The sequence below is a fragment of the Bos taurus genome, chromosome 17 (genome assembly GCF_002263795.3).
Source record: "Bos taurus isolate L1 Dominette 01449 registration number 42190680 breed Hereford chromosome 17, ARS-UCD2.0, whole genome shotgun sequence".
Lineage (NCBI taxonomy): Eukaryota > Metazoa > Chordata > Mammalia > Artiodactyla > Bovidae > Bos > Bos taurus.
In genome coordinates, this window is record NC_037344.1 from 50,411,973 (window position 1) to 50,434,027 (window position 22,055).

A 22,055-nucleotide genomic window follows, 5' to 3' on the forward strand; every position below is an offset into this window, starting at 1 on the left:
GGCAGTACCACACACTGACCTCGCTGGCTTTTCTTCCTGGGCACGTAGAAAGGCTACCTTGCCAGCCTCCCTGGAAGCCCTGTCTCTGCCTACTGACCCGTGAAATATGGGGAGAGGTAACATAAGCTACTTCCAAACCTGGCCTTTGAAAACACCCAGTGAGATGTTCCAGGGTTTCCATGGAAACTTCTAAAGATGGCATGGCAACATGCACAGTTTCCAGATGGCATAGCATAGGACAGAAGCAGTCCCTGACCACTGCTTGGACTTGGGTATTGCTACCTGGATGTAGCTCAGAAACTCCATCTAAGCCCTGTTGGACTGTTATGCCACTGAGATACAGGGTTATTCGTTACAGCAGCTAGCATCAATTATCCTAACGAATACAAAAAGCTATGATGAGCAGTGTTCAAAGAACCCAATAACTGGACTATCCCACTGAATTCCTCAGAGACTAGCCACTCTGTGCTAGGCCACTGGCCTGCAATTCTAGCCCTCAGCTTCCATTTTTAAAGGCAGCCTTCATTTTTGGAGCTGAGGAAGAAAGAATCTTATTGATTTTCCTGTGAGGAAGAGAGTACCTGCTGTGATAAGTTTACTTCCACCAAGGCTGCTGAACAATGAGGTCATGAAGGATACGCTAAATAGTATTTCAAAAGAAGAGGTAGAAAACAGACTGAGGCTGTCTGTTCCCAAGCAGACTGGGGAGTCAGCAGCCCAGGTGATGGAACTCAGACCTCCTATGCTTTCCACATAATCTCAAGACAACGACAATAATACTATAAGGAGGAACAGACAAGGCCGCTCAGGGATGCACACAGTCTTTGGGAAACTTCAGATTGTTCAGTTCCCACTCCAGCCCCTTAACTTTTTTTTAGCTTAAATTTTATTTTATATTGGAGTTGAGTTGATTTACAATGTTGTGTTGGTTTCAGGTGTACAGCAAAGTGATTCAGTTATGTGTATACATATATCCATTCTTTTTCAGATTCTTTCCCCATATAGGTTATTACAAAATATTGAGTAGAGTTCCCTGTGCTACACAGTAGGTCTTTGTTAATCATCTATTTTATATATAGTACTGTGTATATTTACACACTACATACTGCCTGGTGGCTCAGACAGTAAAGAATCTGCCTACCAAGCAGGAGACCTGAGTTCCATCCCTGGGTTGGGAAGATCCCCTGGAGAAGGAAATGGCACCCCCGACCCAGTATTCTTGCCTGGAGAATTCCAGGAACAAAGGAGCCTGGCAGGCTACAGTCCATAGGGTCCCAAAGAGTTGACATGACTGAGCTACTAACACTTTCAGTGTGTATATAAGTGAGTGAAGTGAAGTCACTTCAGGTGTATATGTTCATCCCCAATTCCTAACTTATCCCTCCCCTCCACCCACATTTCCCCAATGGTAACTGTAAGCTTGTTTTTGAAGTCCATGAGTCTGTTTCTGTTTTGTAAATAGGTTCATTTGCACTGTTTGCTTTAGATTCCACAGATAAGTGATTTAGTTTGAGAAAGCAAATTGAAAAATAGTTGAATCAAAGGCAGTACCCTGCTACTTATCTTTTAAAACAATGCTGATGATCTTTTTAAAGCAAAACTTCTTTCTTCCATATCAGCTACAATATAAAATTGCACTGTATAGTAGGAAGTCTAAGTGGGGTGGCATCTGGCATTCTTTACCCTCTGATCCTAGCATTTAAAACATTATTTATTTGGCTGCTCTGGGTCTTAGTTGCAGCACACAGGATCTTCAGTAATGGCATGTGAATTCTTAGTTGTGGCTTGTGGGATCCAGTTGCCCGATCACTTTAAAGAATAAGGTTGAAGGACCTCCCTGGTGGTCCAGTGGCTAGAACTCCACACTTCCAGTTTCGGGGCTCGGGTTTAATCCCTGGTCCAGGAACTAAGATCCCACAAGCCATGAGGTGAAGCCTAAATTAATTAATTAAAGAATAAGGTTGAAAGATGAGACAATATTGAGAACAGAACCTAAAAGTGAATTTCTTGGAATGCCCTCTTCTGAGGTCTTTAGAAATACCTTTGTCTCTGGCCTTCCTGGGGCTTCCCTGGTGGCTCAGATGGTAAAGCATCTGCCTGCAGTGCAGGAGGCTCAAGTTCAATCCCTGGGTCAGGAAGATCCCCTAGAGAAGGGAATGGCAACCCACTCCAGTATTCTTGCCTGGAGAATTCCATGGACAGAGGAGCCTGGCAGGCTACATATGGGATCACAGAGAGTCAGACATGACTGAGCGACTAACACACTGGCCTTCCTGAAGCTCAGTCCTTTGGTGGATCTCTGAATTTCATGCACTAACCTAGTATCTTTCCAACAAATTATAATTTCTTTTTTACTCATGCCTGGCTTTCTATTCTTCCCAAAACAATGACTCCTGTCTAGTCCAAAGTAAAAATTTTCACCCAGACCTCAGCTAATAAAAAGACAGATACCAAAGTACCTGATGTTTCTTTTTGCCAAAACAAACAAACAAAAAACCAACAACCAATTAACAGAACAAAAATGCTTTTATCTGTGCTTTAAAAGGAAGCAAAATAAAAATCTAAAATACCCAGATAGAAATGTTTAATCTTTACCCCCTCAGAACCTCAATAATTGGTCAATATTAACTAAAGTCAGAATAGAAGAGTCTCAATACCAAAAAATATATAAATTTTTGTCTGAATTGGAAGAGAAAAAATTTAGGTTCTTGGGGGAAAAAATAAAGGGACTTTCTTAAGAGAAAAAAAAAACAGATGAAAGCTTGCCCAGTCGTGTCCGACTCTTTGTGATCCCCTGGGCTGTAGCCCACCAGACTCCTTTGTCCATGGGATTTTCCAGGCAAGAATACTGGAGTGGGTTGCCATTTCCTCCTCCAGGGGATCTTCCTGACCCAGGGATCTAACACATATCTCCTGTGTTTCCTGAATTGCAGGATTCTTTACTGCTTGAACCATTAGGGAAGCCCATAGGTGAAGGAAGAGTTAATTAACTTAGCTTAAAGCTCTTCAGAATTCGTCCCCATAAGGAAAGGAGTGGATTGAGCACAAGAGAGAAAATTTGTACCATAAATCAAGCATTACTTGGCTATCCATGTGGCTCACTTTTCTCCAGATAAATTTTTAAAATATGATAAGATCAGTTTTTTTTTTATAAGATCAGTTTTGAGTTTGAATCTTTTCATAATCCATTCGTTTGCCTTTACATGAAAGTGAAATATATTGTTCTTTAAAAAAGATATATATATATGCATATACACACACACACACACACACACCCAGGTTTGATTCCAAACCCAGTGAGAAGTAAAGTGTGCAGTCGATGAAGACAGAAATTATCAGTTGCGTGGAGCTGATGAGAGCCCAGTTCTAACAGAGCTGGTCTTAAATCAGGATTGCAGTAATGCTGCTCTGCACCTGATTACAAGTATCCCGGCATATTTTGCTGAAGTATACTCAGCACTCCATATATAACAGGTTGTCATCCAATAACAACAGATTTGGCTAGAAAGGAAGATTCTGCTTTATGATATTTTTTGCAAATCGTTGCTCACCCTTTGAGCCTCAACAATGCAAATGAGCCTCAACAATGCAAATGAGCCTCAGACTCTGTTCCAATCTCCCATGGAGCTGCATGTCTGTGAGAAAGACCCACTCTACTTCTAGGAAGACCTGTCCCAGCTGGCATTCAAGCCCAAGAATTAGGTAGATATTATTATCATGATTATTACGGGGCTTCCCTGGTGGCTAAGGCAGTAAAGAATCTGCCTGCAATGTAGGAGACCCAGGTTCAATCCCTGGGTCAGAAAGATCCCCTGGAGGAGGAAATGGCTACCCACTCCAGTATTCTTGCCTGGAGAAGCCCATGAACAGAGGAGCCTGGAGGGCTATAGTCCACGTGTCACAAGGAGTTGGACATGACTAAGTGACTAGCACTAGTACTACAATCATTTTTAAAAGGCCATCCTGGAAACAGGCTGGTATCTTCTCAAAAAATTAAATATACACATTGTTGTACAGCAGAAACCAACACAACATTATAAAGCAATTATCCTCCAACTAAAAATTTAAAAAAATTTTTTAATGTTAAATATAGAATTACCATATGAACCAGCAACTCTTCTCCTAAGTATACATACCACCCCCTGAAAAAGAAAGCAGGGACTCAAGAAAATACTAGCACACAGATGTTTTATTTTTATTTATTTATTTTCTTGTGGCCACACAGTGTGGCATGTGGGATCTCAGTTCCCTGACCAGGGATTGAAGCCACTCTCCCTGCAGTGGAAGTGTGGAGTCTTAGCCACCGGACTGCCAGGGATCGAAGCCACTCTCCCTGCATCGGAAGTGCGGAGTCTTAGCCACTGGACTGCCAGGGATCGAAGCCACTCTCCCTGCAGCGAAAGTGCGGAGTCTTAGCCACCGGACTGCCAGGGAAGTCCCCCGCACAGATGTTTACAGCAGCATTACTCCCGATAGCCATGAGGCAGAGACAGCCTCAAAGTCCACTGACTAATGACTAGATGAACAAACTGTGGTGTGTCCACTCAGCAGACTACTATTCAGCCATAAAAAGAATGACATCCTCATCCACGCTACAGTGTGAATGAATCTCAAAAACACTGTGAAGCGAAAGAAGCCACACACAAAGGTCACATATTGTGTACAGAGCCATTTATATGAAGCATCCAGAAAAGGCAAACCCGCAAGAGATGGAAAACACCTCAGTGATTCCCAAGGGCATGGGGGGGAAATTGGGAAGCAGCTACTTAAGATGGTTCGTAACTAAATAGAGAAGCTGGTGACACAATCTTGCAATGTGCTAAATGCCACTGAGTTGTTCACTTTATTTTTATTTATTTCTTTATTTTATTTACGTGCTGCACTGGGTCTTCGTTGCAGCATGCAGGCTTTCTCTAGTTGCAGAGAATGGGGGCCACTCTCTAGTTGCAGTGCACAGCTTCTCATTGCCATGGGTTCTCTTGTTGCAAAGCCCAGGCTCTAGGGTGTGTGGGCTTCAGTAGTGGTGGCATGTGGGCTTAGCTGCCCTTCGGCCTGTGGAATCTTCCCCAAAGAGGGATTGAACTGGTTTCCCCTGTGTTGCAAGGTGGATTCTTCACCACTAGAATACCAGGGAAGCGGTTCACTGTGAAATGGCTAACTTTATGTTATGTGAATTTCTTAACATAATGAAATGAAAGAGAATAACAATTTACCAAAAAAGTCAATCCTGCCCATTTTAAAAATACATAGGCTCATACTTGTCTTCCTTAAACACTTTTTGACCTCCCCCTACTCCCCAGACATTAACTCAAACACATTGTGTTTTAATTACAAGGCACAAAAGTAGGTGACAAGGCTACATATCTAATTAATGTCAACATAAAAACCAGAGATAAATTCCACAGTCACTTTTATACTCAAGATTGGTAATAGCAATCTTTACACAACAGAAAAGCTTAATTGATGTTTCAAATGCTTCTTTAATGTTCTAGAAAGAGGAAATGTGATCACGTACGTCTCACCATCACAAAGAAAGGTATAGGGAGAATTCACTTATTTCCTCTGCCTTGCCTCTTGGACCTGCAGCTATTTTTTAAATTAATTTATTTTAATGGGAAGATAATTACAATATTGCGGTGGTTTTTGCTGTACATCGACATGAATCAGCCACAGGTGCACTTGTGTCCTCCATCCTGAACCCCCCTCCCACACTCTCCCCACCCCATCCCTCTAGGCTGTCCCAGAGGCCCCACTTTGAGTGCCCTGCTTCATGCATCGAACTTGTACTGGTTATCTATTATACATATGGTAATATACATGTTTCAATGCTATTCTTTGAAATCATCCTACCCTCACTTTCTCCCAGAGTCCAAAAGTCTGTTCTTTGCATCTGTGTCTCATTTGCTGCCTTGCATATAGGATCATCACTACTGTCTTTCTAAATTCCATATATATGCGTTAATATACTGTATTGGTGTTTCTCTTTCTGACTTACTTCACTCTGTATAATAGGCTCCAGTTTCATCCACCTCATTAGAACTGACTCAAATGCATTCTTTTTTATAGCTGAATGATATTCCATTGTGTATATATATCACAACTTCCTTATCCATTCATCTGCCAATGGACATTGCTTCCATGTCCTAGCTATTGCAAACAGTGCTAGTTCTGCACCTATTTTAAGGGAATATGCATCTTGATACATTTTGGTATATAAAATAATAAAATAATAACACCATAATAATGATGGTGGTAAAAAAGCCAGTCATACCACCCTAAATGATAACTTCCAATGATGAATTGCTTGCCAGATGGCCCCATATGTACCTCATTTTTTTTCAAACTTTCCTTCCAAACTTTTTTTCAAACTGTCACCCAGATGAGGTGACATCTATCTGTCACACACCAGAGCTTCTTAAGGACCCACTTCTCCCTTGCTCTGTCCACACTGGTTCAGGTGGGTCTGATTCCACCCCTTGCTTCATCCAGATGTGGCCAGTCAGAACCAACTTCCAGGACTTGACTTGGAGTTGTGAGAACAAACATCTTTCCCAGGGAAGTTGTCCAAGGCCAGGAAGTAAGCCCAGAACTGATGGATGCCCTCTACCATACCCAGAGGAAAGCCCACCTCAGGGTGGCACCATCTCAGGATCCACAGCACCCAGAGGCTGGCAAAGATTGTGTCCTGATGGCAGCCTGGGTCCCTCCTGATGCAGCCGTGCCTGAAACCAGACCTGTCCTGTGCAACCTCAGCATTAACTAGAACTGGCAGGGAGAGGGAGGGTGCCTACATCATCTCAGCAAAGTGGACCAAGATGGTCTTCCTCCTCTTAGCCTGGTTTAGGTGAGAGAAAATGACTCCCAGAGAAAGATGTTGCTTCAAAACATAGCCAGGTATCCAAATTGTTTCCTTACTCTGACACATGAACAAATAAGCAATCCCTGTTGGGGACCCAGCCTCTCCACTCATGACCCGGGTATCTGGATTGGCTCCCCACCCTCATTTCCAAGGGGCTTCCCTGATTGCTCAGTGATAAAGAATCTGCCTACAATACAAGAGACACAAGAGACGTGGGTTCAATTCCTGGGTTGGGAAAATCCCTTAGAAGAGGAAATGGCAACCCACTCCAGTATTCTTGCCTGGAAAATCCTATGGGCAAGAGGAACCTGGTGGGCTACAGTCCATGGGGTTGCAAAGAGTCAGACACAACTGAGTGACTAAGCATATCCTCTTTCCCAAAGTGACATGAACTTGGAACTTTGCAATTTCTTCTCCTGAGCTCTACTCTTAAAGACCAGCCAATGATGCCACTGACATATGGCTCATAAAGAGTTCAATGGTTCAGGAACAGAAACCATGAGGGACATAAAGAAGAAAGTATTTGAACCCTGGATTATTTAGATGCTCCTAGAGGCAGGTGCTAAAATGGAGCCGGGAGTGAGGAAGTTGAGGGTGATAACCTGCCGGGAGCAGGAGCTCCGCCCCTGGCAAAGGTCATGAGGAAGGAGGCTCGGCAATACGCAAAGGTGGGATTGAGCCTCAGGAGTCCCCCTGGAAATTCTCGAGCATCTACCCCCAAAACCAGAGTCTGCCTACTTTCTGCTTTGTGCTCTCACTTACACCTCTGACTTTACGGGGGGCTGTCCCCCACTACCTCTCTCTGAAAAAAGAGTTAACTTAGAGCTCCAGTTAATAATTCCTGGGTGTGACAGTGTTTCAACCTACAAACTCCTTTGGAAGTCCTCTAGCCTGCCTGAATAGGTTTTTCCAGCCACATGTGATTGTTCAGAGCCTCCCAACTGTGAGAGGAATGAGATGTTCTAAATTGTCTGAATACAGATTCCTTTGAGCAGTTAAAAGATTGATTAGAAATTGTATTGGTGAAGGGTTTTTCACTTGTTGGGCCAATGTTTGCTGCTAAGTTTCCATATCCCTTACCTGCTGTGTCCCTGGCAGTGTATTGATTAATATAATTGGTATAAGTAGTAGCTTTAATGTTTGTAATCTTGGACCCTTGAGTTAATTCTTTTTCTTGTTATAGCCCACCACAATAATCTGGGAGAGAGAGAAGGAGGAGGGAACAGGATGGAGCAGGGAGAGGCTCCAGACTGCAGAGCAGATCTGAAAAAGGCTCATCTAACCCAATGTTTAGAAAAGACCCTGATGCTGGGGAAAATTGAATGCAGAAGGAGAAGGGGATGACAGAGGATGAGATGGTTGGATGGCATCACCAATTTGATGGACATGAGTTTGAGCAAGTCCCAGGAAACCTGGCATGCTGTAGTCCACGGGGTCGCAAAGAGTAGGATACAACTAAGCGACTGAACTGAAGTGAACCAAATGTTTAGCTCTGGAGCAAAGGCCCCTGGGAGGCAAGTCCAGCCTTGGGCAAGGATGATCAGAGCCCAGAATTCCTGTGGTTCACAGCTGATGGCTGGGAGCTGCCTGGGGAGAGAGCAGCCTCAACTCAGCTCTGCAGCCCAGAAGAATCCTGAGGGCTGTCACACATTGTGTTCCTTGCAGCGAAGGGCAAGCCTTTCCTAAACACTGTTAGATTCCACTTATACAAGGATACCTAGAATGGTCAAATTCACTAGATCCAGAGTACACTGGTAGATGGCCAGGAGCCAGGGGGAGGGGTGGGGAGGGGGAATGGGGACTTCGTGTTTAATGGGGACAGAGTTTCAGTTTAGGAAGGTGAAAAAGTTGGGAGATGGATGATGGTGAGATTTGTGCAACAGTGTGACTATCGTTAGTGCCACTGAACTGTACGGTTAAATGTGGTTAAAATAGTGTGTTTATATTATGAGACTTTTACCACAGTAGAAAAAAAACCATTTTTTATAAAAAAGAGCAAGTCTTTCCTGAAGAGAGATGGAGCAGCCCCACTGCACGGTCACAGAGCCAGGTGTACAATCCACAACGTGGGCGTCTAGCTCTGCCCTGGTGACCCCAACAAACGCAATGTTCAACCTGCTCGTGCCTTTCGACAGTGGTCACTGGAAAGCAAAATAAATGGTATTTTAATGTGGAGGACTTACACAGCCTCCCTGCCTTGAATATGGCTGCTCTTGGATATTTTCTTCTGTGTTCTCACAATACACAGGAGAAACTCTTGAAGGATGTGGTTTGGAGGCTCATGCACGAAGGTCTGGGGAACAAGGTTTTCATCTTGCTTCCAGCATCCTGCACACAATTCCCTCATGTAGATATGAGAAAGACTACTTTTCTTTTATAGCTAAACACACGCCCCAGCTAGCAGGCAGCCGTTTCAAAAACCAGTTGCCTTTGAAGGATTTCTCCTGAAACGCCACAAATAAAACTCAGCGGCTCACCATTTCAGGAGAAAAAGACTCTACACTGGGTGATGGGAAACCTGGGGCCAAGTGGCGACTACCTGTCTAGCATCCTGAAAAACTTCTGCACAGCCAATGAAACAATCCACAGAGTGAAAAAGCAGCCTATGGAACAGCAGAAAATATTTGCAAACCATACATCCGATGAACGGTTTCCAGAGTAAATAAAAGACTCCTATAATTCAACAATGAGAAAAAGATAATAATTTGGTTTTTTAAATGAGCGCAGGACTTGAATAGACATTTCTCCAAAGAAAGTACACAAATGACCAATAAGCATATGAAAAGATGTTCAACATCAATAATCATCAGGCAAAGGCAAATCAAAACCACAATGAGATACCACCTTACTCGTATTAGAATTAAAAAAAAAAAAGGAAATAACAATAGCAAGCATGTGGGAAAATGGGAACCCTCTCCATTTAAACTGTTGGTTGGATGTAAAATGGTACAGAGTGAAGTAAGCCAGAAAGAAAAACACCAGTACAGTATACTAACGCATATATATATGGAATTTAGAATGATGGTAACAATAACCCTGTATACGAGACAGCAAAAGAGACACTGATGTATAGAACAGTCTTTTGGACTCTGTGGGAGAGGGAGAGGGTGGGATGATTTGGGAGAATGGCATTGAAACATGTATAATATTGTATATGAAACGAGTCACCAGTCCAGTTTCAATGCACGATACTGGATGCTTGGGACTGGTGCACTGGGACGACCCAGAGGGATGGTACGGGGAGGGAGGAGGGAGGAGGGTTCAGGATGGGGAACATGTGTATACCTGTGGTGGATTCATGTAGATATATGGCAAAACCAATACAATATTGTAAAGTTAAATAATAAAATAAAATTAAAAAATAAAATAAAATGGTGAAGTCCCTATGGAAAAGAGTACAGAGGTTTCTAAATTTTTTTAAAAGGTACTTTAAAAAAAAAGTACCCTCAAGAAATGGTGGCTCAGAGGATAAAGCATCTGCAATGCAGGAGACCTGGGTTCGATCCCTGGGTTGGGAAGATCCCCTGGAGAAGGAAATGGCAACCCACTCCAGTACTCTTGCCTGGAGAATCCCATGGACAGAGGAGCCTGGCAAGCTACAGTCCACGGGGTCACAAAGAGTCGGACACAACTGAGCGACTTCACTTTAAAAAAAAAAAAAGAGAGAGAATAAAGATCCTTGGTACTTAAAAAATAGAATTACAATATCACCCAGCAAGCTCACTTCTGGATATATTGCCAAAATAACTGAAAACAGAATCTTGAACAGATAGCTGCATCCCTGTGTTCATTGCAGCCTTATTCACAACAGCCAAGAGATGGAAGTAATCCAGATGTCCACCACTGATGGATGGATGGTAAAGAAAATATGGTATACATGTACAATGGAATTCAGTCTTTAAAAAGAAGGAAATCCTGTCATATGCTACAACATGGATGAAGCTTTAGGGCATGACACTAAGTGAAATAAGCCAGTCACATAAAAAGGCAAATACTGCATGGTTCTACTTATATGGGTATTTAAATAGTCAAACTCTCAGGAACTGAACATAGCATGGTGGTTGCCAGAGTCTGGAGGGAGGGGAAAGAGGGAGTTGCTGTCCACTGGATATCGAGTTTTAGATTTGCAAGATGAAAAACTTCTAGAAATCTGTCACACAAAGTACATACAGTTAACACTACTGTGCTGTAGATTTTTAAATGGCTAAGATGGTCAATTTTAGGGTATGAATTTTTTTTACCACGATAAAAAACAAGAACTAAAGAAAATGCATCGGCTCCTATGACAGAATATTCCAAAGTGAGCAGACTGGATGTTGCGCTCAAATAACATCATCAGGACAGTCGCTCTCTACTGCTTCATGTTGACTCCAGGTTCAGGAGTGGGTGTTTAGGAGTCCAGATTCCATCATCCTTCTCTGACAAGCTCAATGGGAAGAGAACCTCTTTTTCCAAACTCTTCACACAAAAGTCCATGAATGGAGTCTCATTGGCGAGACTTGGGTGACATACCCAAGCCTTGATCACATGTCTCGAGGGCTGAAATCACTGGAGGGGCCAAGCCCAGGATATGTGGCCACACTGGGAACAGGGAAAGGCATGAGCCCCACCCTGAACAACCCAGACTGAGTGGGAAGGGTGGCTCCCATGACCCAGTAGGGGTGCACTTGCCAGAAAAATGAAGAGGAGATGCTGGACAAGACAAAAGCTGTCATGGTTCCCCTCAACTATGAACATCCAACAGAGGAAAAGCAGTAAAATTATGGTACTCCTTGGACAGATATCTGCAACACTGCAGAGGTATTTATGAACAGTATAACACCAAAAGTTCTTCTGACAGAATGAATGGTAAGTGATTCTATTCCTGCACAGACATCGAGAAGAGACATGTGGACACAGAAGGAAGGAGAGAGGAGGGAGGCTGGGATGAAACGGGAGACTGGGATTGGCATATATACACTACCACGTGTAAAACATATAGCTAGTAGGAAGCTGTTATATAGCACGTGGAGCTCGGCTCAGCGCTCTGTGATAACCTAGGTGGGTGGAAGGGAGGCTCAAAAGGGAGGGGATACATGAATATTTATAGCAGAAACTAACACAAAATTGTAAAGCAATTATCCTCCAATTAAAAATCAATCAATTAATTAAATAAGTAAAATTTTTAAAGTGCATCATTTTATTGTTTTAATTTTTATTTTATATTGGAGTATAGTTGATTTACAATGTTGTGTTAGTTTCCATTAAATATGTACCTATTCTTTTTCAAATTCTTTTCCCATTTAGGTTATTACAGAAAATTGAGTAGAGTTTCCTGTGCTACCCAGTAGGTCCTTGGTGGTTATCTACTTTATATACAGGAGTGTGTATATGTTAATCCCAAACTCCTAAAAAAGTGCACCACCTTAGGTGAAAATGCTTGTGTGCACAGGTGTGAACTGGTAGAGATGGTCCAATTATGTCTCCAGCCTACCTACTGTGCACCAGGTATTATGCAAGCTGTGTTCTGTACACTCACTCATTTTAAGAACATGAGAGAGTAAGACACTGATTGTACTGTTTAGAAAGACTGGAGTATAGGTCTATTTCTTCTGTGTTATTCATTTGTTTAGCTTCATTGTACTGTTATATAACAAAAGAGAAATCACTTAATCATAAAAAAAGAACGAAACAATATCCAGGATGCACACTGCTCTCCAGCAAATGTGGGAGAACTTAAACCCCTAAGAGACAAGTAAATCTTCCCATGCTGCTTATCATAGTTCTTAGTTTGTGTTTCTTTGTTCATTTCATTAGCTAGCCAACAAAAAAAGTTTTAAAACAATATTTCTCCAGCTTGTCTGCAGTTATACCCTTATTGTGTTGAAGTATAAGCTGCAAACTTGGATAAAATTAAAAAATCATTCCAAAAAATACAAAACTCCCCCCAAAAAGAAAACACAACAAAACCCTAAGGTGTTAGCTTTCTTGATACATATACAATAACTACAAAAAAAAATTCACTTAGAAAAGGTGTTAGAAACTAACTGCTCAATGAACCAAATCCATCTGCTCATGAAAATCCCAGAAGCTCTTCAGTCTGACAGACAAAATTCCCTGAAACATAAGCCTTCACCATGGCCTTTTGGCCTTTCATGCACCATATTCCCAACAAACAACTCCTGGAACATCCTTTGGGCTTTTCCACCTCCATGCTTCATCCCATGCAGTTCCTTTGATCAGAACTTATTTTTCCTACCATCACCGCAAGTCAAAGTCATCCTTCCAAAATGCATCAAGTAAAACTCTTCTGGGCAAGACACAGATAACAAAGTTAAAATAGTCTAACACAAAACAAATAGACATTCATACCCACTAGGATGGCTTTCATTCAAAAAAAGAAAATAACATGTGCTGGGGAGAAAGGGAAGAAATTGCAACCCTCACACATGCCTGCTGGGAAACGTGAAATGGTACAGCTGCATAGGAACACAATTTGGTAGTTTCTCCAAAAGGTACCATAGAATTACCATAAGACCCAGTCATCCCACCCCTAGACAGACACTGAGAGAAATGAAAAGATATATCGACACAGCAGGATTCTAATAGAGAAAGAGAGATGTTTGCTTTCCTCACAGTAAAATAAAAGCCTTGGTTCTGGGACTTCCCTGGTGGTTCAGTGGCTAAGACTCCATGCTCCCAATGCAGGGGGCCCAGGTTCAATCCCTGGTCAGGGAACTAGATCTCACACGATACAACTAAGAGTTCACATGCCACAGCTAAAGATCCTGCATGCCACCGTGAAGATCCTGTGTGCTGCAACTAAGACCTGGTGCATTTAAATAAGTCAGTAATATATTTCTAAAAACTCTTGGTCCTGGTGTTGGGCAGAGCTCAATCATAAGCCCAGCCCCGCGTCCTCACTGTGGGCAGACACAGGAGTAGCCTCTGAGATGTTTCCTTTGACCCACCGGGAAAGTTTGTTAGTGCCTGCTTAGACAATCCCTGTACCTGTGTTTTAGCACAGCATCTTCGTTTGTTTACGTGTGTGTCCCTCATCAGAACCTAAAAGGCAGGGACATGTCCCCCACCCATCACTTTCCTATGCCAGGTCCAGACTGATGACTCATTGTCACAGAAATACACAAACAAGTTGGTGTTTCGTGGAAAGCTGTCAGAAGTCCCTGTGGAAGATTCAGCCCCTGCACAGAGCCAGGATGGAGACAGTTTGCAGCTCCAGGTAGTATAGCCTCTGTTCTCAGAATTTCAGAGTCCAGCACATTCTTCCTTTCTCCTCAATGACAAAGAACCTCTTTTTCTACTTCTGCCTACTAGCCTCTGAGATTCTCAGAACTCCCCTAGTCTGGGCACAGAGGAGGCTGTTTTGTGTAAATCATGTAAGTTGCTCTGGAGAGCACAGCAGTGATGCTCAAAACAGGAAGGGAAGCCCCACAGAGGGGGCTCCAGTTACCCTGGTGAGATCTACTCATAAAAGACTGTATTCTGTCATCCCTTCCCCACTAATGATGAACAGAGTGACTTTCCTCATACTGCGGGCTGCTCTCTCACCACACAGATTTTCACAAAATACACCATTGGGCACTCCGTTCATTAAGTGCTGAGCTGGGCACTCAGCTTCACCCTGGCTGCAGTGGGTATGTCTACCGACCGAGGTGGAACCTAACCTCACCTTGACAAACAGTGGGAGTAGCCGGTTGACCAGATGCCCCTTCAAGTTAAATGAACCAACGGACCACTGAGCAGTTGACCTGACAAACTGACGGTAATATATGAAGAGTAGTATTCACTGGAAATGGGGTTAAGAGACAGAGTCTATCCATCCAGGTGGGACTCCCTGGGTCAGCAGGTCCTAAGGTGGCTGGAAGCCAGGTCCAGGCCTTCCTGAAAGGCTATGAACCAGACTCTAAGACTACTAACTCTTTATCAGTGTATTGAGAGGCAAACGACATTGTCCGTGAGTAGTTCATTTCTAGATACCAGGTAAAGACACACAAAGGCATAATGTACTCATAGGAAGAATCAGTGTCTTGCTGGCTGAAGACATTAATTATTTAGTCACTGCCTTGTTCTCTTAATCGACTTCATCAGTTAGGATAATATCAACATTAGTTAGAAGTGCCAGCACTTTTCATCATTGGACCTTGCTGGAAATAATAGATGAATTACAATCTTAAATTGCAAATTATTTTTCAGGCAATTTCTGATCATTGGGAGAGCAGGGGAGAACGTGAATCTAAAAGAGGTTTCTGCAGAAGGATTTTTGTGTTTCTTTGCCACATTCATGTCAAGGGGCCAGGACAGGCATGCCTCAGAGACACTGTGTGTTCTGTTCCAGACCACAATAAATGGAGTCACGTGAATTCACTGGTTTCCCAGTGCATCTAAAAGTTATGTTTATGGGACTTCCCGGGTGGTCCAGTGCCCAAGACTCCATGTTTCGAATGCAGGGGGTCCAGGTTGACCCTTGTCAAGGAATTAGATCCCACAGGCCAGAAATAAAGACCCTGCAAGCCCCCACTGCAAATAAATATTTTTAAAAGCAATAAAAGTTATGCTTACACTATACAATAATCTATTCAGTGTGCAGTAGCATTATAACTTAAAAAATATACATACCTTAATGTAAAAACATTTTATTGCTAAAAAATGTTAACCATCACCTGAGCCTCAGTGAGTCAAAATCTTTTCGCTGATAGGGGGTCTTGCCTCAGTGTTTCTGGCTGCTGACCCATCAGGATGGTGGTTGCTGGAAGTCAGGGGTGGCTGTGGCAATTTCTTAAAATAAAACAGCAGCAAAGTTTGCCCACTGATCACCTCTTCACAAATGGTGTCTCTGTTGCACGTAGTGCTGTTTGATAGCGCTTTACCCACAGCAGCACTTCTTTCAGAACTGGAGTCAATCCTTCCAAATCCTGCCGCTACATTATCCACTAAGTTTATGCAATATTCTAAGTCCCTCGTTGTCATTTCGACAGTCTTCACAGCACCGTCACCAGGAGTAGACTCCATCTCAAGAAACCACTTCTTCAGGACCTCCCTGGTGGTCCAGTGTTTAATACTTTGTATTACCAATACAAGACTTGTGCAGGGGGTACAAGTTCAATCCCTGTTAGAGGAACTAAGATCCCACATGCCATGCAGCACAACCACAAATGTTTTAAATGGAATTGTCACTGATTCCATCATTTCTCAAAAAAAAAGAAGAAAGAAAAAAGATACCACTTCTTCACTCATCCATAATACACCAAGTCCTCATCTGTTAAAGTTTTATCAAGAGATTCCAGCAATTCATACACCTCTTCAGGCTCCATGTCTACTTCTAGCGTTCTTGCCGTTTCCATCACATCTGCAGTTGCTTCCTTCGCTGAAGTCTCGAACCCCTCAGTCATTCAGGAAGGTTGGAATCACATTCTTCCAAGCTCCCGTTTATGTCGATATCTTCACCTCTTCCCATGAATCACAAATGTTTTTACTGGCATCTAGAGTGGTGAATCCTTTCCAGAAGGTTTTCAATTCACTTTGCCCAGATCCATCAGAGTCTCTCTATGGCAGCAATAGACTTAGTGTATTTCTTAGTGAATAAGACTTGAAAGTTGCAATTACTCCTCGATCCGTGGGCTGCAGAAGGATGCTGCGTTAGCAGGCATGAAAACACACTGATCTCGTCGTATATCTCCATCAGAGCTCTTGGGTGATCAGGTGCATTGTCACTGAGAAGTAATATTTTGAAAGAAATCTTTTTCTGAGCAGTTGTTCTCAACGGTGAGTTTAAAATGTTCAGTAATGGGACTTCCCTGGTGGTCCAGTGGCTAAGACTCCATGCTCCCAATACGGGGTGTGCAGGTTTTAATCCCTGGTTATGGAACTAGATCCTGCATGCCATAGCTAAAAGAGCCCACAGGCTGTTACTAAGACCTGGCACAGCCAAATAAGCAAGTAAATAAATATCTTTGCAAACTAATAAAAATGCTCAGTAAACCATGTTGTAGGCAGTTGTGCTGCTTTGTTGTTCCATTTGTAGACCAGAGGCAGTGTAGATTGGGATAATTCTTACGGGCCCTAGGATTTTTGGAATGGGAAATGAGCACCAGCTTCAACTTCAGGTCACCAGCTGCATTAGCCCCTAACGTGTCAGCCTGTCCTCTGAAGCTTTGAAGCCAGGCATTGACTTCTCTAGCTATGAACGTCTTAGATTGCATCCTCTTCCAAAAGAAGTTTCCTTCATCTACAATGAATATCTGTTGTCTAGCGTAGCCACTTTCATGGGTTATCTTAGCTAGATCTTCTGGCTACATCAGCAGGTTCTGATCAGCACTTGTAGCTTCCTTTTGCACTTTATTATGGAGACATGGCCTCTCCCCTTACACCTCCTGAACCATCCTCTGCCAACTTTAAACTCTTCCTCTGCAACTTTCACCTCTCTCAGCCTTCATAGAATTGAAAAGTGTGACCTTGGGTTGGGGAGATCCCTTGGAAAAGGGAATGGCAACCCACTGTGGTATTCTGGCCTGGAGAATCCCATGGACAGAGGAGCCTGGAGGGCTACAGTCCATGGGGTCACAAAGTGTCGGACACGACTGAGTGACTAACACTTTCACTTTTTCACTTTCACCCAATGACCCAGGTCCAGAGCTGAGACTCAGATCCAGGACCCTTGATTGTCAGTGGGTCAATCTTTACGACTCCTGGAAACAGCCCTGACACTTGGGATTGGAGTATAATTGCTTTACAATGTTGTGTTACTTTCTGCTGTACAACAATGTGAACAATCAGCCATACCCATAAATATATCCTCTCCCTTCTGAGCCTCACCCCCAGCCACTCATCTAGGTCATCAGAGCACTGAGCTGAGCTCACCAGGCTATACAGCAGCTTCCCACTGCTCTCTGCTTTACACGTGGTAACACACGCATTGCTCCTCTCACAATTTGCCCCACCCTCTCTCTCCCCCTCTGCGTCCACATGTCTCTTCTCCACATCTGCATCACTATTCCTGCCCTGGAAATAGGCTCATCAGTATCATTTTTCTAGATTCCACATATGTGCATTAACATACGATGTTTGTTTTTCTCTTTCTGACTTACTTCACTCTGTATGACAGACTCTGGGTCCATCCACATGACACTTAATGCTGGGATTAAATCATCCTGATGACATGGAGACATACAAAGATGGTAGAGATGACATGGAACAATGGACTGGTTCAAAATTGGGAAAGGAGTATGTCAAGGCTGTATATCATCACCCTGTTTATTTAACTTATATGTAGAGTACATCATGTGAAATGCTGGGCTAGATGAAGCACAAGCTGGAATCAAGATTGTCGGGAGAAATACCAATAACCTCAGATATGCAGGTGACACCAACCTTATAGCAGAAAGTGAAGAACTAAAGAGCCTCTTGATGAAAGTGAGAGTGAAAAAGCTGGCTTAAAACTCAACATTAAAAAAAAACAAAGATCATGGCATCCAGTCCCATTACTTCATGGCAAATAGATGGGGAAACAATGGAAACAGTGACAGATTTTATTTTCTTGGGCTCCAAAATCACTGTGGACAGTGACTGCAGCCATGAAATTAAAAGATGCTTGCTCCTTGGAAGAAAAGCAATGACAAACCTAGATAGCATATTATAAAGCAGAGACATTACTTTGCCAACAAAGGTTTGTATTATAGTCGAAGCTATAGATTTTCCAGTAGTCATGTATGGATGTGAGAGTTGGATAATAAAAAAGGCTGAGCCCCAAAGAACTGATGCCTTCGAACTGTGGTGTTGGAGAAGACTCTTGAGAGTCCCTTGGACTGCAAGGAGATAAACCCAGTCAATCCTAAAAGAATTCAACCCTGATTATTCATTGGAAGGACAGATGCTTGAGGCTCCAATACTTTGGCCACCTGATGGAAAGAGCCAATTCATTGGAAAAGACCCTGATGCTGGCAAAGACTAAAGGCAGGAGGAGAAGGGGACAACAGAGGATGAGATGGCTGGCTGGCATCACTGACTCAATGCACATGAGTCTGAGCAAGCTCCAGGAGTTGGTGAAGGACAGGGAAGCCGGGCACGCTGCAGTCGATGAGGTCACAAAGAGTTGAACACAAATTAGCAACTGAACAAGAACAACAAAGATGATCTGCTTTTACACAGTCAAGTCTTGAAACCCAGGAAGAGATAACATTCAGGTGTTTCCAAAATACAATGATTTCATGTCCAAAAGATAGTTTGAAAATGTTACTCTTTCATAAATGACACGGGCACATTAGAAAATCATTTCAAACCAAAGGGTATGGCCGAGTCTTGCCAATAAAAGTGAGCAACGTCTCATTAATGAGACATGGTGACATGGAGAAACACCACCCTTCTTTTTCCCAGTAAAACCACTGTAATTATGCCAGAGCGTTGTCTGTGTTATTAAGCAAAATAAATAATTACCGCATGCCCCTGAGGCTCATTGCTAAGCTCAGCCTTGGGCTAAGGCTCTCTCATTGAGTTCTGAAATCCATTTCAGAACTCAGGTGCAGGGTGACTGAGTAACTTGCACACCCAATTACCACACAGACCAAAGGTGCCCGGTGCCCCTCAGCCCACACAATGCAATGATGGCTGGTGCCTGTTCCGACTGGCTTTAATTCTGCAGATCAGAAGCGATGGTTACTTTCTTCCCATCCCCCGACACCAAAGCCAGGGAGGAAAGGGAGCCAGCCCCAGGCAGACATCTGATATTCTGGACTGAATCAGAGAACAGCCCAGAGTCCAAAGGTCACCTTTCACCTCACAGCTGCCCAAGGCTCACTGATGTCCTGTATCTCCCAGCAGAGGTGACCTCTGGCAGAGAAGGAATTCACCAGTTAATTTTTTTTTTTTTTTTTTACCATTAGCACTAAGTCAGTCTTTCAGATGGACAGGTATTAACAGTGGATTTCCTGGACCAGAGAGGAAAGGAAACCCACCCCCCCTCCATTCAGCATCCTTCTAACATTCCCTTCCAGCAGAGAGAGGCTTTGAGGTGAGCTATGGATCCTGAACTTCCTTTCAAACCAGGAAGGGATTAGATTGCAAGGACCCTGCTATAAAGTGACTGGCTGTTTCTCTTGTTCATTTTCTTCAAGTGCACACTCATGGGTTTCCAAGGACAATCAGTGCAGGCAATCATAATCGTAGATAGAGAAAATGCAACAGAAATAAAATGGATGTTATACATCAAAGATGTGAGAAGCTGTCAGTACTAAGAGGGCAAATTCTATAAACAACTAACAGAGTGTTTATCTTAGTAAAGAAAGAAGAATTTGACCCTGAAATGCACATCACACTCTGAGCCCACCCCATTACCATCCAATCTATTGTGGCAATATTTTTAGCACCAAGGATGTAGCAACTCGGACCACAGGGCAAGCTCCCACTCCAGTGAGACTCAGCTAACAGAGGACTATGAATATTGCACCTTAAAAATAACCTGTCACTAATGAAAACCCTTTTGCTCACAGGTAAGATTTGAATTAAGTTGTCTGGGTCAGAAGAGGATTGGAAATGTTGTCAAGTGGAAGTTTTATTTAGCTCAGAAGACATTCAATGCTTTCAGTGTAATTAATATTTGGGAGATCAATTCTGACCCTGAAAACTTTAAGTTGGAATCATTGGATCACAAGAATTTCAAGACTAAGGCTGAAAGCTTTAATGTTATGGGGACCAGTGAGCTTTCTAGAGGGAAACTTCATTCTTGGGGCCAAATGCCATCCCTAAGCACAGCTAATCAACTCATTAACTTGGGCTTGTGGGCCTTGGGCAAGAGGCTCCATGGATGGTTCAACAACAGCAAAAATACCAACATAATAATATAGACCCAAAGTTCTCAGGGTCTTGACTGGGCATTAGCCAAGTTGACAATCAGTTTTTTAGGTGATAATCATCCTTAGGAAAGTCAAATAAATCTTTTTCATTAAGAAGTCTTAGACTTCCCTGATGGGAAAGTGGATAAGAATCTGCCTGCCAATGCAGGGGATATGGGTTTGATCCCTGGTCCAGGAAGATTCCACATGCCTTGGAGCAACTAAGCTGGTGCACCACAACTACTGAAGCTTGAGCACCCTAGAGCCTGTGCTCTGCAGCAAGCGAAGCCACCACAATGAGAAGCCCATGTTCTGAAACGAAGAGCAGACTCCACTCACCGCAACTAGAGAAAGCCCATGAGCAGCAACGGAGACACAGTGCACCCAAAATAAATAATTTTTTTTTTTTTAAAGAAGTCTTTAGAGAAATTTCACCCATGCTCGACATGTCAATATCCACTCTGGGTTTAATGAGCATTTGGAAACAATACCCGTCCCCCAACCCATGTACTCTTTCCTTGGGTGACACCAACTTATTGTTCAGGTCTCAGTTTGATGTCCCCTCTTCAAGAAAGCCATCTCTGAAAGGGACCTCTCCTACATGGTTGGTGGGAATGTTAACTGGTATAATCATTATGGAGAACAGTATGGAAGTTCCTTAAAAAACTAAAGATAGAACTACCATATGACCCACTCCTGGGCATATACCTGGAGAAAACCATAATTTGAAAAGATACATGCACCCCATTATTCACTGCAGAGCTATTTACAATAGCCAAGATATGGAAGCAACCTAAATGTGCATCAACAGAGGAATGGATAAAGAAGATGTAGTACATGCATACAATGGAATATTCAGTTCAGTTCAGTTGCTCAGTCATGTCTGACTCCTTGCGACTCCATGAATCACAGCACGCCAGGCCTCCCTGTCCATCACCAACTCACGGAGTCCACTCAAACTCATGTCCATGGAGTCAGTGATGCCATCCAGCCATCTCATCCTCTGTCGGCCCCTTCTCCTCCCCCTCCAACCCCTCCCAGCACCAAGGTCTTTTCCAATGAGTCAACTCTTCGCATGAGGTGGCCAAAGTATTGGAGTTTCAGCTTCAGCATCAGTCCTTCCAATGAACATCCAGGACTGATCTACTTCAGAATGGACTGATTGGATCTCCTTGCAGTCCAAAGGACTCTCAAGAGTATTCTCCAACACCACAGTTCAAAAGCATCAATTCTTCAGCGCTCAGCTTTCTTCATAGTCCAACTCTCACATCCATACATTACCACTGGAAAAACCATAGCCTTGACTAGACGAACCTTTGTTGGCAAAGTAATGTCTCTGCTTTTCAATATGCTATCTAGGTTGGTCATAACTT

At 43.0% G+C, this 22,055-nt stretch overlaps 1 protein-coding gene across 5 annotated transcripts in view; it reads right to left on the bottom strand.

The window, feature by feature from the left end:
- TMEM132B (transmembrane protein 132B) overlaps positions 1 to 22,055 on the bottom strand; it is a 382,092-nt gene that overhangs the window by 106,599 nt on the left and 253,438 nt on the right. Inside the window, exon 1 of one of the 5 annotated variants that reach the window (XM_059876312.1) lies at positions 20 to 475. The exons of the other annotated variants lie outside the window; for them this stretch is intronic. Within the exon in view, the coding sequence (XP_059732295.1) occupies positions 20 to 123 (104 nt within the window). The 5' untranslated portion in view covers positions 124 to 475. Of the gene's footprint in view, positions 1 to 19; positions 476 to 22,055 lie in introns of those variants that run through there. 5 annotated transcript variants of the gene reach the window in all.